At 36.4% G+C, this 16,365-nt stretch overlaps 1 protein-coding gene across 1 annotated transcript; it reads left to right on the forward strand.

The window, feature by feature from the left end:
- Nucleotides 1-4,141: 4,141 nt before the first annotated feature.
- On the forward strand, nucleotides 4,142-16,345 carry LOC131981005 (nucleolar protein dao-5-like). Its single transcript, XM_059345299.1, has 32 exons — nucleotides 4,142-4,181; nucleotides 4,367-4,419; nucleotides 4,670-4,696; nucleotides 4,848-4,907; nucleotides 5,969-6,022; nucleotides 6,568-6,621; nucleotides 6,901-6,960; nucleotides 7,050-7,091; nucleotides 7,182-7,247; nucleotides 8,676-8,747; nucleotides 8,835-8,885; nucleotides 9,697-9,801; nucleotides 10,215-10,283; nucleotides 10,377-10,433; nucleotides 10,939-11,007; nucleotides 11,144-11,212; nucleotides 11,373-11,444; nucleotides 11,562-11,624; nucleotides 11,734-11,874; nucleotides 12,061-12,132; nucleotides 13,441-13,500; nucleotides 13,675-13,731; nucleotides 14,068-14,136; nucleotides 14,257-14,331; nucleotides 14,413-14,478; nucleotides 14,928-14,999; nucleotides 15,111-15,158; nucleotides 15,252-15,323; nucleotides 15,698-15,757; nucleotides 15,852-15,926; nucleotides 16,013-16,078; nucleotides 16,160-16,345. The coding sequence occupies exons 1-32, from the start codon at nucleotides 4,142-4,144 to the stop codon at nucleotides 16,235-16,237; spliced, it is 2,094 nt and encodes a 697-aa protein (XP_059201282.1). The 3' UTR covers nucleotides 16,238-16,345.
- Nucleotides 16,346-16,365: the final 20 nt, after the last annotated feature.

Below are 16,365 nucleotides of genomic sequence, written 5' to 3' on the forward strand. Positions count from 1 at the left end.
GACCCTATGACTTGAGCTAAACACTTAATCTGAATTTTATCTATAATGATGCAAAAATGATCCTGTCCTCCAATATTGTGAATCAAATCACAGTTGTAATATCAGTCAAAAATAATCACATTTAGATACTTTTTGCAATTTGTTCAGCCCTACCTATGACACTTGAAATCTAAAGCTCGGGCACTTTCCATTTCTCATGATTATCTTGTTTCGGTATGTTTCTAACCTTGAGTGAGTCCACCTGTAATCAATTCAGTTGATTGGACATGATTGGGAAAGAAACACCTGTCTGTATAATGGCTAACAATTCATATAATAACAGAACAGAGCCAATACTGTCTGACTGCAATGTCTATTAAACAGTTCAATTAATAAAGACAAATCAAATAAAGTGATGTCAAACTCCTTGTTGTGACTTGTGTCAGTGTTCAGACTCCCAGCAACATGATTCATTAATGAGTTTTTTGTTTTCTATTTTTGGAGCATCACGTTTTAGGTTTTTCTACATGTTGTTCACTCCTGTGAAATTGATGAGTCAGAGTCACATAGTGGCTGAGAAACGCGTTTCTCTCACTCCCACGGATGGACAGGTAGATACGAACTGGCCACGCCCCACTCCCAGGTGAGTCGACAGCCGTCACTAACACAAAGGTTTCACATCTCGCATCTTCTCCTCTCGACTGCAAAAAAACAGGTGAGATGTTGGACTTTTAATGCAGCCTTTCATCTCAGGAACAATAATGAGTGACTGAGTTGTTTTATGTGGCAGGAAGCCGCTTTGTTATCCCACAGTTTGCGGATTTATGTCTCAGAAGCTCTCAGGGCGTGTTTAGGTTTGTCTAAAATGCTTTGTTTGACCTGTGAGTGATGTTGTGTTTGGGTGGTGTCGGAAATGTGTAGATTGCTTAACATGAAGGTAAATACTCTTGTGAAACATGGAGGCATGAAATGTGCAGATAGAGTGCACATGAGTAATTGAGATGTACATCAACCACTGATGCTGACAGTGATGTGGTTATGAGTTTTGCATTTTTATGTGGACTAAATAAATATTACTTGCTTTTTCCCCCACAATTGTTTATATTGTTGCATTTTGGGTGTACACAAAATCACATAACCAAGGTTTTTCTCTGATGTAGTGCTTGTGTAGTTTGATATATTTTCAGATTAAATAGGATGTTGACACTGGGGCTGGTTTTTCAAATGTATCAATACCATAGACTGTATAGATCAATACCTGTGTCAATTAAATTGTAACTAGTATAAAAAAAATTTGCTTGCTATCCAACCTTGATGAATATAAAACACATTTGAAACTGCACTGGTTTAATCAAACCGTAAACCATTTTTTTATGTTATTACAACCAAAGCTGCATTTAACAGCTTAATCTAAAACAGAATCAAGACCTAAAATATGACCAAATATTTAAAAGAAAGGATACAAACATAAAGGATAGAGCTTTATTAATCTGAAAATATGTTTAACACCAGAAATGCTAAGTGTACTTAATAAAATAAAAAGGTTTTGCAGTTTGCACAAACATTATGTAAAATAAATCAGATATTAATAGTCAAAATAATTGCATTAATGAATTTGTAAGGTACATTTTACTGTTATAAGTGAATTAACAAGAAAATAAAGTAGAATAATTATAGTTATCATAACAGAATTATTTTCCCCCGCCATAACACCTACTTGAGCTCCTCCAATTTGTAGTAATATTTTAGTACTGATGTGCTGTAATCAAACATGTATCTTCAGTGTCAAAGTAATATTTTTATTGTGAGAGAAATTGTAATCATGAATCTGGAGCCATTTTAATCATGGTGTAAATGAGAATTAAACATTAAATGATTCAAACGTGTTATTGCTCATTTATTTACGAATTTTATTATATGATTTATGATATATTTGGTTAATTAGTAACCGTTCAAACAATAAACTAAAGCGCTTAGGTCGGATGTGACTGGAGCGGTGAGATTTCGGAATTCTTTGCGGCGCTCCTGAACGCCTCATGCGTGCAGATGTTGTTGTGGTGTGGTGAAGTTTTTAAAACTCCTGGGAATGTCGTGACAGTGAAGGAGTCGTCTCAGCTTTAACATATTTTATATTTTTGGCTCAAAACTTGATGTGAATTATCTCTCAACTGTCTTCAATTAATCGGTAAGCGAAACCGCCCAGTCTGACATCAACGTGGCTCAGCTTCAATCTCTTTTAGACGTTAATTCTTTATAATTTACCGACCGTTTAAAAGTAGAGAAGCGTATTATTTTAACGGTTAGCTAACGTTAGCTTGACGTTTTTAGCCGTTAAACTAACGTTAGTTAATACTCAGTAACTTAACGTTTAGGAAATGTGCACTGTAGTACTTCTCCAAATGATCCAGACACTGTCACACTGTTTCTTCCTGTACAGTTTTTTCCGATCAGTAATAGAAGAATAAACTATGTAACTCGTACTTGAACTATACTCAAACGTTGTACTTGAGAATTAACGTTACTTTAGTGCTTATTTATACTCCATTACTTGTCATTGTATTGCATACTGCTGGTCATATAAACTTGCAGATCGTCACACTGTTAAAATAATCGCCTAAGTCATTTTTTGTCAAAATTGTTTTGTTTTTTTGCCTAAATCATCTCCTCATGACGTCAGCCACCTATGGTAAAATCACCTACATCCTCAGTTGATCAGATCATGTGATTTTACCCCTTTAAGATCATGACTTCTTTGACAATTTGCCACATTCATAGAACCCAGCAAAGAAGAGCTAGAGGGAGATTGTTTAATATTGGTAACACTTTACTCTGTCTACATAAGAGTGACATGAGCGTGTCATAAACATGACATGGGGTGTGTCATGAACATTAATGACATTTTGAAGTAACATTAATGCTCATGATACTTGTCATGTCATGTTTCTGACAGGCTTGTGTGACTCTTATGTAGACACCTTCAAAATAAAGTGTTACCATGTCTTGCTTAAGTCACAAAGGCATGTTCAAAAAATTGCCTAAGTCATTTATTAAGTTACATAATTCACACACAGTGTTATTACTATGCCAATAGCCATCACTTGTTACATCTTTTTTGAGTGAAATGATCAATAAATGCCATATGTTACACTTTTGGTAAACTTTTACAAGTTTTTTGTGTTTCCTGCAAAACTTGAAAAAAATTGATTATTTTAACAGGGTGACGAGATAAAGATTAAATTACTTATAAATATGATGGATTTGTGCTGAAACTGGAGTACTGTTGGATGCAGTAGTACCATAGACTGTAAAAGTAAGAGTAGTTCTCAAAGGACAGTTTCTGTCTGTTTTTATGTTCGCTATGAAAAACGTGTAAACAAATACTTCCAACTGTACTGACATGTTAAACCTACAGTGAGTCACTGGTACTAACGTAAACAATAACCTTTGTATTCCATTACCTTTCACTGTACTGCTACTGAATACTGTTGGTAGAAGGCCTATACTCTGTTATTTCATTTTGTTATTTCACTGTATTGCACACTGCTTTGTACTACAAACACTTTTGAGTATTTTTGGATGCAGTACTACTCAAGCAACATTTTAGTCGTTTGTGTTTTCTAAAAGCTTGATTTTGTCGATGCACAGTAATGTCCTAAGATGCAATGCACAATGGAAATAGTGGAGCTGCTGACAGCTGAAAAACATTACGACAGATTTTGGCCGGTGGTGGCAGAGCTTGAGGTAGAAAATCAAGACTAATCTTTGAAAGAAAAAAGCTCTCCCCTTAAAGGGAGTTTTTTTTACACTTGTACTTATACATAGTCAGTGTATTACTACAGTAGATGGCAAATTAATATTTTCACAGATTTACCTTGTAGTAAAAGCAGTACCTATGCTCTCTCCAAACCAATGACTCCTTTGTGAAAAACATCGTCATTTTACCTCACAGAACAGACCTTGGCTAATGTGACGCATCCATATTTTTAGTGTTCGTATTCTTCTGCCAATTTGAATATAACAGAGCTATCTAAAAAAGTGTAAAATGTATGTGTAACTCATAGTAACAGTCTCCCCAAACTCTAAATTACATAGATGTCCTGTATATACTGTATACTGAAACCAGTATACTCTGTCAACTACTCCATAGTACATACAGTGTAGTATGGAACTGGTACACAGTACCTGGCCTAAGCGGAATGCAGGTATTATCAGTGTTATTAATTGCACCTGTGCTTTCCTGTTGTGGCATGTCATAAGGTATGCTTTGTGTAACAGTCAAAGTTAGTGGTAGTGTTTGTCATTTACTTCCATCAGGTCCAGTTGGTATTTCAAACAAGTATTCCTCACAATTACTCCTGTTTAAACTTTATTTCTTCGTGTCTTACAGAAAGGATGGAGCCGTGTATGGTAAAACCAGAAGTCAAAAAGAAACCAAAGCCGGTAAGAATATTTACATCTAACACCTCATCATTCTTTAGAAGTAATTTCCCTGCAATGAAATTAAAATATAGCTTCACCAGCTGTCTACCTTATCTTACACTGAACAAATGCACAGCACAGTGTGAATACTCTCTAAAATGGATTGTAGATTGCATTAAAAAAAATCCCAAACTCATCATACTATAGATGAAAATATGACCTACTGCATCATGTAAACAACACACACTCATGCTTTCATCTGTGTTCACAGCCGAAGCCTCCACCAAAGCCTACAGAGGTACTGTAATAAACTCAGACCTTTGATTAGCTATGTGACAGAGTTAATCATGTGTTTGCTTGTTTGCTAAAGTGCATGAGCACTACATGAGTAGTTTAAAAAAATATATAACTGCAGGATGGCTTCACATTACAGTAAACTGTCTTTACAGGTCAAAAGAAATGACCCAGAAAAAACAACTCCTCTGGTGCCTCAACGACCTACAAGCACCGTAAGTTTAGCATTTATAGACCACCAGCATGTGATGTTGGCCAACTTTCCTTAAACATCTGGTAACATGTCTCTGATTTCCTCCTAGATGACAGTGTTTTATTGTTTACCAATCATGGGTTTATCTTATTAAAATAGACTAAAAAGTGTTTACATGTCAAAATAAAACATATTAACCCTTTTCTGACTTTGTTTCATGATATTTTTAAGCAGAGTTAAGTCAGCAGGTGGGGTTTCTGTTAACAATTAAATAAAACCAGTATTTTTTGAACAAGGTTTTTATTTAAGATTTTCACATTATACAAATTACAAACATAATACAAACAGAAACTAATCCCTAGTTGCCACCCCCCACCCTCCCATCCACCAGACCTGTACCGCTAAATCAAAGACAGTCATTTAATGTACTTGTTGATAGGGTGAGTCACGTAAACAAAAATAATGGAGACAGAAAGAACATATGTGAGATTACAAGTAAGAGGTTAACATGTATTACAGGGTCACATTTTCCGCTTCCATTTGGTCCACAAAATCCAAGAAAGGCTGCCAGGTTGCATAGAATTTCAAAACAGACCCTTGGAGAGAGTATCTTATTTTTTTCTAGCTTCAGATGTTGCATAGTATCTCTAATCCAATGGGAGTATGAAGGAGGAAGAGGGTCTTTCCATCTGAACAAAATCAGTCGTCTGGCCAGTAGTGTGCAAAAGGCCACCACATTAGACTTAGAATTATTAAATTCACAGCCTGTGGGGTGATACCAAATAGAGCAGTAAGAGGGGATGGATCTATCGGCTCCATTAATATTTTAGAGAGAGTATTGAAAATTGACTGCCAGAAGATAAAACCAGTATTCAAGCTAACTCTGCTTTCACTCCAAACACTGTCAGGCCTTTTTAGGTTTGAGTCACTTCTGTGAACTTCCCTTCTGTCACCTCAGACAGAGTTTGGAACATTTTAGTGCAATGCAAGCATTTTAAATTTTTATCATACAACTTTAAAATAACTGTATATTTGTTGTATATCTGTAAGATGTTGTAAGATGCTGTTGTGTTTTCTGTGCAGGAACTCAGTCAGACACAATACAGAATGAAAAGAGCAACAACAACAAACAATGAGGTATTTACTGTATGTTGTTGTTATTCAAATGATTTGTTTTGCTTGATAGAGAGACAGAGAGAAGAAATCGTGAGTGATAAAGGTACTCAGATTGAGCATGGGACCTTTCACTCTCTCCTTTTTTTAAATACTGGAATATCTTCGAAATGCCACAAAATAATTTTGGGGACAAAATTGGGGTAATTAAATTACATTTTCAATATATATTTTTTTTATATAACCCAAAATTACCATCTGCTGTCCTTTGACCCTCACTTCAAATGAGGAGAAACTTGAATAAAATAGAAGGGACTTTTGAAATGAAAGATAAGGTTTGTGTATTAATCATCAGTATAATTACTCATTACTCAAAAATGTTAAGTAATTAATATTAATATGCAGTATATATTCTTACTGAACAACACTCTTATGATGTCTATGTTATTGATTTTAACCAGTATTCTGTCTGCTGTTGCATTCATACACTTTGTGTATTGTTGTCCAGATAGTCGAAAACATTCTTTTTTAATTTGTGTATTATCACCTTTTTCCATCTCTCCAACCAGGCTAATGGAAACCTGATACAAACTCCAGTTGTGCCTCCAAGACCCACAGAAAGGGTACAGTACACCCCTAATACTCAAATACATAGTGATATTTATTATTACAACACAATGTTCGTCATCTTCAAAGCCTTTTTTTAAGTCCACAAATATTTCTAATTGAAATTAGAGGTAAATCAGCAACTTTGGAGTCTGTATTTCGGTGTGGGAACCGTTTACAGTAAAGAATCACTCTGAGTTACAAAAGGTTTCATGTTTCTTTCCTGTTCCAAATACCTTTATTTTTTGTTCCCCTCTGGGCTCTTTGCATGTGTGTGTGTGTGTGTGTGTGTGCAGGAACTAAACGCCACGACCAGAAACAGCCAACGTAGGAGGGTCCAGGATGAGGACACACAGGTACACACACAGAAATAATGAAATATCATGTTCCTCCTTGGGTTGTTTATGTACATTTCTGAGTGAATGTCCTTCCTCTACCTCATCAGAGCCAATCAGAAGCTCCTAAAGACGAAGCAGACTTCAAAAAGGTATACAGTTGGAGTTATTAACTGGCAGCTCTGACTTTTTTTAATAAAATGTCTTCTTCTTTATTGATATTTACATATCCTTTATTGTAGAGTGAGGAGTCGGTCCTAACTGGTCTGTTTCGGCGGAGCCAAAAGGAGAAAACGCCCACGTTCACTGTAAGAAATGCACCTGCAGTATTCTATATGTTTATTTTTACTAGTGCAGTGCCCGTAGGAAGTATGTATTGGTGTAGTGGGAGATTGATTAATTTTTCAATTATGGCCAAATGAGGTTGTGTGTGAAAGTGGGATTTACAATGAGGTGCAATACTCTTGCATAGTGTTAATATACAAAGTGTATATTGGGTACATGCAGACCACTACAACATCTGCAACTCCATGAAACACTTACTTTTCATAAGTTACGCACACCATTCAACACATACACATTGAACATTGATATTCGCTGGAATATCGAACCTTGTAGCGCACTTTAAAACTCCGAAATATAGGAAGGCTAAATAGACTTACAGATGAGATGAGTCAGCCGTGGAAATCCAGAGCGAATTGGGTTACTGACCAGGTGTAGGCCTATCACACAATGGGGCGGAGCTCCCCTAAAAGGCGTCCGATCGGAAACAGTGCAATGCTAATGCGAATAATGATATTTTGAAAAATGAATTAAAAAATCTTCAAAATGGAGGATGCACACCTAGGTGCAATGCACAAGCCACATAAGAAGTCTTACGGTCAGCGAGATATGCCCTAGAAACACATCCACACACACAGACGCTTCTTGCTTTTATAGATAGATGCTTATGATATTGAACAGGTTTATTTCTAACTGCAGTGTATACTCCATCCATCATGTATCCTGTTTAATAATCACTTTTATCGGTAAAAGTTGGTGATTAAGTATGAAAATAAATTCTTGCCATCATTATCTAGAGTTTAATACATTTTTACACATTGGAAAAGTATTTCAGTTTTCCCTATAAACAATTTCAAATTACACCTGCCATCAAATCAAGACTGGTATAACTGGGATTCATAAATGGGTGCGTTCATTTACACAAAGTTATACAAAATATATTCTAATATGTAACAATATTATATGTCATCTAACAGATGATGCAAATTAGTTCTTGAATATGTAGTTATTTATACACTGTATAATTATACTACTATAAAAATGTATTCAGAAAAATGTCATAAATTTAAAAAAAAGTTTCATCTACTTTATAACAAATAGAAAGTACAGATGTGTGGAAATGTTTCAAAAAGTGACAGTACCAAAGCTGAACAGGTTTCTGGTGGCAAACAGGTGTGTGTGGGTGTGTACACACATGAGACACAAGTGTGCATTATAGATACAGGTGTGTGTCAGCGGGAAAATCTGCTGTTCATGACTCAGTCAGTGTTGTACAGGAACTGTCTCATAATTAGAAAATAGAGGAAAAAAGACACATAAGGCAAAAACACAATATACAATACAATATATTTTGTTTCAGAGCCTATCTGCATTCTGCACAGTAGATAAATAAAGCAGATTGTCTTTTAATCAGCAGTTGTTGACGTGATGCTCGATATTTCTTTCCTCCTCAGACTTATGTGTCCCATGACTTGGAGGAAAAAACTGAAGATGTCCCGGCCAAGCAGGCTCCTGCCAGGAAGCCGGTGTGTGTGTGCGCGTGTGTGTTCATATATGTGTGCTCCATTGCTTATGTCATCCTCTGGTTTGTGACATGTGACTGTGATTGACAGGGCGGTCTGAAAGGAGTTATGAAAGGGTTGCAAATCAAATCATCACCAAAGGTATGAAGCACCGTCTGGTTTGGTGTTTTCTGCTGGTGGTGGTTGCAGTATTTTGTTATTTTGTAGTCCTCCTGATAACTTTTACATGGAAGCGCTGTTGCTTGTGTAGTGGTGGTGGTGATGGTGGTGTTGATGGTGGTGGGGTTAGTAACTGCATTTTTTTATATACTTGTTGTAAGTTTTTATTTGAAGGAACCTGGATCACTTTCATTTGAAAGATATTTAAATGTGTTGTCTGTGGTTAAAAAGATGCACCTTGATATTAAATGTTCAGAAATGCTTTAGTTTGGGTCAGTAGGCTTTGAGCTTTCTTGGCAGTATAAAAGCAAACATTTCGCTGCAAAGAATTGTTAGAAATGACTGTCATCAAGACTTGAAGCCTCTGTCTAGGCTTGCTAACTTGTAATGTTGGTGATTGTAATCTTGTATTTATTGCTGGAAGAAAAATTGATTTCTGCTGGTTGGACATCCCTTCTCCTCGAAAACTGTCTCGATGGAAGACAGAGATGGCGAGCTGTATTCCATTGGATTAAGTGTGTTATAAAATGAAAGGAAAGCTGGACATTCATGACACAATATGGACTCCTTATGAAAACCTTTATGATAACCTTTAAGGAATTGTTGCTGAGGTCTTCTGCCTGGTGAATTCTTGATGTTAGGAGTAGGATTACCTGGATTCTTTAGGACATTTAACACAAGTTAAATATATGATATTGTTTCTATGAACTCCACTGAAGCAGAAAATGTAAATGTTGGCGTCTTCTCTCCAGGATGATCATATCGTGCTGAAGATTGTTGTCTCTTCTCTAAGGCCAGCAGAGATCCAAGTCCAGATCCCAGCACGGAGGGAGCCGGCTCAGAAAAGGAACAATCGGCAGAAAAAAACAAGCAGGAAAAGAATGCAGAACCCAAACAGGTGAGAGAAAAAAAACAAAAAGTACTTTTCCGCCTCTGCTCATTTTAAAGAGCCAGTTCTGCTTCTGCTTTTTCCAGACAATCATCATTATTCAGTCAATGTCGTGATATTTAAGTTAAAGAGAACAAGAAAGTGGAAATGTATTTTTTTTATCTGATTACTTTAAAAGCGCACAGATGATAACCACAAGGTGCACTTCCTTTTTAAATACACCATTAATAAGTGTATGCATGCAGAAGTTGATCTACAAAGCTGAATGAAGAAAATCCTGCACACTGTTGTTGTACACTATTCACTGAATATTTCACATCAGATATTCAGAGAAATTTGAGCTAATATGTGCTTGTTATTATCAATTTGGATGACATAATTGTTTGTTATATTTTCATCACATTTCTCAACCTTTCGTTCAGGACTTCGGGGATATGATTGCTGGAATGTTCCGGAAAACACCCAAAGAGAAATCTTTTCCTACTGTGACGGTAACGGGAACTATTCTGCTCATTTTATGATCATAAAATCTTTCAGTTTGTCATAGCCTCTAACTATTTTTGTTTTTGTCACTTCAACTTCAGATCAGCCGAGGAGACAGTGATTCTGAAGATGAAGAAGAAGAAGAAACAGAGGAAAAGGTTGGTAGAGTTTTTCTTTTTCCGGTGTGATGGCTCATAGGACAGAAGGTGTAAATGTTGTTCAGACTGTGAAGGTCTTTGAGGAATATTTGGGATTTTTGGAATTGACAAGGTGTACTTTAGTGTAACGGCCAATCCATGTAGTTTTTCCTGAGCTGCTGAAGTATAATCTTTACAGACAGCTGTTTAATTATTAAAATGATATCTTTGAGGATTGATCAAGGCCCCAGAGTCACTATGAACTTTCTCATTTCACTTTAGGCAGATTCCTGATGCCTTTTACAATCAGTGGGGAAATAAAGTCAACGAATAAAAGCTTCCAGTACCTGCTTTACTTATGTGTGTTTGTATCAAAGTCAGTGGTAGAAAATGTTTTTTCCTCCTCTCTCTGAGGCAGAGTTTAAATAAAGTGTAAACTCTGTGTTTATTTCTGAGATGTTTTTTTAGTGTCTGCTATGTGTATCTGCATTTGTATTATCACAAACAAACTGTGTATTTTCTCCAGGAAAAGGGAGGCTTCTTCTCTGGCATCCTTAAAAAATCCAGTAAAACAACTGATGAGACACCTGAACAGGTGAGTGATGAAAAACAGCTTATTCCTTATTGAAATACAGCAAAAAAAAGTTGAAAGTTAATGTTCATATTTTATATATGTTGTCTTTTTTGTCTGTTTTTTTTCACTTTTCTGTAATATCACATTTGTGTTTCAGGACAATCTGAGCGCTCACAGTGAGCTGTCCGCCAGCAGCGACAGTCTGTCTGAAAAAAGCAGCAACAAGGTGAGCAGCTTTGTGCTAACACCAATAAAGTTATCTGTAATTACAGTGTAAACACAGACTAGAAGATTGTCCTGCAAAAGGGCCCCTCATTGACCTGACCATGACCAAAATAAATATTTCATATCTGAGCATGTGCACAATACTCTTGTGTCTGTTTCAGGAAAAAGGAGGAATATTCAGCGGGATGTTTAAGAAGGCACCGAAACCAACAGAAGCTGATCAAACGGACGAGGTGATGAGGCAGAAAAAACTAAATTTATAATCCAACTAATTTAAACAATGCCAAAAAGGTAATAGAAAAATCCAGTGGCCTGATGATAATTTTGAATTTGTTCATTTTGTGTTTCAGGACCAGCGGTCTCTACATGATGATCTGTCAGGCAGTAATGATAATCTGTCGGAAAACTCAAAGGTTAGCTAAGAAATATTGAATCTGTGAAGTGAATGGATTTTAACTGCAGCCTTGTTATCGTTATGTAAAAGTCCCTGAGGATGTAAATTAATGTATCTGATGTCAACAGGAAAAAGGAGGATTTTTCGGTGTGATCCTCCGAAAGTCTCCAAAGGTTCCTGGAGAGGGAACACCAGGGCAGGATAAACAGCTGCTACAGACAGAGCCAGCAGACAGTAATGAGACTGCGTCTGAGAACAACCCCACTAAAGTAAGAGGCTGTATGAAAGCTATGGGTGAAGTGGGGGCTTTTAATCTGAATATTGTAGCATTAGACATTTCTCCTCTGTTTTGCAAACCAAACTCTCAGTGAAACAAATAAAGAGAATTTCACAAGGAAAGCAATAATTCAAACAAAGACAAAGGCTTTGACAGGTAATTTCTTCTTTTTCCTCAGGAGAAAGGAAACGTTTTCAGTGGAATGTTCAAGAAATCTCCAAAACTGTCAGAGGCCCCCCGACTGGAGGAGGTAAAACATTTACAAACTTAACATTCACTTCTGAAGTCTTGGGTCTAATGAACTGTTGGACATGGAGGTTCTGCTCGATTTTTCTTGCCCCTGATCGAAGTAGTCGTTATATTGATATCTGAAAGTTCGGATCCTATTTCCCAAGATATAACATCTGGACTGTTCACACTTCATTTATATTTAATTAATCCAATGTAATTTGCTTGACAACTGAATGCCTTTTCATTAGGATAAAAAATGCCAATATCTAAGTGGAACAATAACGGAGTATTACATTTTTTTTTTTAAATGTGTAATGTCTATGGCGTGGTCGCTGTCTCGGGGCAATTTCTCTCTCTTTTTTAAAGTGGTCTCCTGTGTTTGTTGCTTTGGTGCAGCCTTTGTTTCTATTCTGTTGTTTGTGCTGACTAAATTAACCCATTGGCCATCAGAGTTTTCTTTGTGATGTTGTTAGAAATCTCCCAAATAGCAAAGGTTTTGATATCAAATCACAGCATAGATTTTACTGTGGGTGTTCCTCAAGATCTTGGTGTCTAAATGTGGTATTTCTGAGGGGAGGATTTTGACCATTTTTATCAGTTCTAGAAGTAAAAAGCAACCCAACGATGACAGTAATGTACGAGACATAATTGAACATGGGAATGAAGAAGAAGATTACCTTATTAATCCCACAATGGGGAAATTCAACCTCTACACACAATTGAACACACCACGCAAGGAGCAGTGGGCAGCACATTACTGCGCCCGGGGAGCTGTGCAGGGGGATTAGGTGCCTTGCTCAAGGACACTTCAGTCCTTGACCTGTCAGTACCGATTCGAACCGGCGACTCTCCAGTTACAAGCCCGATTCCTAACCTCTAGGCCACAGACTGCCCAATGAATGGTCTTCATATATACATGCCATAATGTTCTAAACCCTTATACACTTGCATCATTTTTAATAAATTAATACATTGATTAATTAATGAAGATTTATGACAAATTTTAGACAAGAGCAACTTGGCATCTACTGTTGGCCTGCTTTCTCCCCCTAAAAATCCAGGATTCATTATGTATAACTTTTGTGATTTGTGATTTATTCAAAATTTGATGCACTTGAATTAAAAAAAAAAAAATATATATATATATATATATATATATATATATATATATGGCATGTGTCCAGGGGAGAAATTGTGAATTGTGACCATCTTCTTGTAAAGCAGCACATGTAAACATGTTTCTGTGATGTCCTACTTTAACCTGTTTTTGCTCCAGTAACCGGTTTCATTGTTCACACAGGTTGAGTAACATTTTTGTTGTGTTTAGGGTGCAGAGACGCTGAACAGCGAGCTTTCCGCCAGCACTGACAGCCTGTCGGAGAACAAGGTGAGTCTTCATCATCAAACCGACAGATCCTCCACACGCGCCCACATGAGTCACCATTTAGTCACCAAGTGTTAACTAAAATATCCACAAACGGAAGATAAAGAGGTTCATCATTCTGAAAGCAAATAAAATAAGCAGTTATTTTGCTTTAATGTGTTTTCTGCTTCTCTGTAGGAGAGGGGTGGTTTGTTCAGTGGACTCCTCAGAAAGACTCCCAAAACACCTGGAGAGGTACAGCTTCATGTAGGATCACTGTAAATACTGTTCTTATTCTGAAAAGGAAAACAGAACAGCTGCGTCATTGTGATTGTGATTAACTCGACCATGTTGCAAATGAATTTTAATGCCATGTCATAATACCCAACAGGCTTTAATGTTTTATGTGATGTGTTACTGGGAATAAGGGAGATGGTTACATTGAGTTAATAAATGTTGTATGTTAATTTATGTGAATGTATTGAGTGTGGCTTAAAGTTGTGGTATTCAGGGTTTTTTTGGTGTTGTTTTTTACTCAATTTCCTGCTGAGCTGATCTTTCTTTCTAACAGTTTTAAAATTCTTGTTTCAGGAAAATCTGTCGGCACAGAAAGAGCTTTCTGCCAGCAATGATAGTCTGTCTGAGGCTGCAAACACAAAGGTCAGTTTGGTTGTAAGAACATTCTCAGGTATAAGTGGAAATCTGTCTGTTATTCACCTTTGATTCCAGGAAACAACTGAGTAATAATACTTTTAGACTGAATGTTTTTTTTTTCATCAGGAGAAAGGTGGAGGATTGTTCAGTGGACTCCTCAAAAAGACTCCCAAAGCATCTGGAGAAACAGCAGAGCCACCGGTGAGTGAGTGTGTCCAGTGAGTTTCTGAGTCTTCAACACAATTTCATGATTTTCATAAAACATCAATTCATGCGTTTCAGGAACGGGAAGCTCAGAAAGAGCTGTCGGGCAGCAATGACGACCTGTCTGAGAAGAACACTACTAAGGTGAGCAGAGCAGACTACAGAACAGGGCTGTCATGAAATCAAATTTGTGCTTATTCACAATTACAATATTATTGTGTCATTTATAGAAATTTGAAAATAATGCTATCATCAAGTTATTGCTTAAGATCTTTCACTACAATGTATATCTGGACTTTTATTTTGCTTCTTTACATATCACTTTAAGTATTTATTGAATTTCTTTCCCATTTATTGTGTTTTTCCATGTTGTTGTAATGCATTTCCCTATGTAAATCCCCATTGTTATTTATAATAATACCTTACTTTCTTGGAGGTTAATATATTGTACTTTATTCCTTTTTATTCTTTCTTTTTCTGTCTTTGTCATTGTAGTCATAATGCAATGTATTTTCATTTTATAATTGATCCGTACGTCATGTAAATATTAAGTGTGTAAACAAAGCAAATACAAAGTATAAAATCTGTTTCAGGAGAAAGGAGGTGTGTTCAGTGGAAAATTCAAGAAGTCGTCAAGACTTGCAGACAGTCCGCCCACAGAGGAAGTAAGAAGTCTCTTTTTTGGCCCCATTCAGTCATTCCTTTGATATTACTAATTTAATATCACTGTTATTGATGAAATATAAAAGGTTCTGATTTTTGATTGTTTTTCTCAGGAAACACAAGACGAGCTCTCAGGCAGCAGAGAAGCCCTCAACACCAAGGTGAGGTTTTTTTTCTTCAATTTAATGTCAAATGGAAACCATCCTGAATAACATTAAGAAAGATTACTCATTGTCTGAATGTGTATGTTTTAGGAAAAAGGAGGAATATTTAGTGGAATATTTAAGAAAACTCCCAAACCTGCAGAAGCTGCCACATCTGAGGAGGTAAACGTGTAATTTATCAGTGACCTCTTTCAACTCGCATGTTGTATCTTTTTTCTTTTCTTTTTTTTTCAATTGAGGGATGCTTAATGTTTGCTTAATTTAAATTAAAGTTATTATGCCTCATTACTTGATTGGTTAGCAGGATATCTGAAACTTGTTGACAGATTTCCAATCAAAGTTGTAGTGCTGCCACTTTCTTTTTAATGTATTTTGTTTTTAGATTTTTTTCATTTAGTCACTTTTTATTTTGAAGTGTGTTCTTCTTTAGCTTTTTTTTTTTTTTTTTTGCCATTTTTTGTTTATTTGGAGAAAAAGCACAGTAATTAACACGTTTTATTGTCGTTTGAAACTTTAAAAAAATATCCTTTTTTTAGGATGAGTCTCCTGACAGCGATTTCTCTGCCAGCACAGAGAATTTATCTGAGAAAAAACAGGTCAGTGAGTTAAAATCAAAGATGATTCATGATATTTTTTCTTCCTTTTTTATGTGTGAATATTTCAACTTCTTTCCCCCTTGTGTTTCATCAGGAGAGAGGTGGAGGCTTGTTCAGTGGACTCCTCAAAAAGACTCCCAAAGCGCCTGGAGAAAGGACAGAGTCACCGGTGAGTGAGTCCTGGATATGCAACAAGTCCATGAGCCTGCAACACAATTTCAGCAGTCTAATAAAACATTGATGTTTGTGTTTCAGGAAAGAGAAGTTGAGAAAGAGCTGTCGGCCAGCAATGACGACCTGTCTGAGAAGAACACCACTAAGGTGAGCAGGTTTTTTTTTTTAAAGCTTGTAGATGAAATACCTTCTGAGGAAGCGTTCACTGACAATGAACTTTTATTTTAGGAGAAAAATATTTTCAGCAACATGTTTAAGAAGCCACAGAAACCCGCAGAGGGCGCTGCAGCAGACAAGGTACTGTGATTTGATTTATCAAGGTGTTAAATTTCCTGTTGTGGAGGCTGTGGATATTTATATTATTTATATTTTCTGGTTTAATTCAGGAGCTGGAGGTGCCAACAGAAAAACAGTTATCTGGGAGCTGTGATAAT

This window comes from Centropristis striata, chromosome 11 (genome assembly GCF_030273125.1).
Source record: "Centropristis striata isolate RG_2023a ecotype Rhode Island chromosome 11, C.striata_1.0, whole genome shotgun sequence".
NCBI lineage: Eukaryota > Metazoa > Chordata > Actinopteri > Perciformes > Serranidae > Centropristis > Centropristis striata.

Excerpts from the sequence above, each read along its gene's own strand:
- LOC131981005 (XM_059345299.1), top strand. The coding sequence starts at position 4,142 with ATGGAACTGGTACACAGTACCTGGCCTAAGCGGAATGCAG. Across the intron at positions 4,908-5,968 it reads CTCAACGACCTACAAGCACC|GAACTCAGTCAGACACAATA; the intron begins GTAAGTTTAGCA and ends TTTTCTGTGCAG. Across the intron at positions 9,802-10,214 it reads AGAATGCAGAACCCAAACAG|GACTTCGGGGATATGATTGC; the intron begins GTGAGAGAAAAA and ends CCTTTCGTTCAG.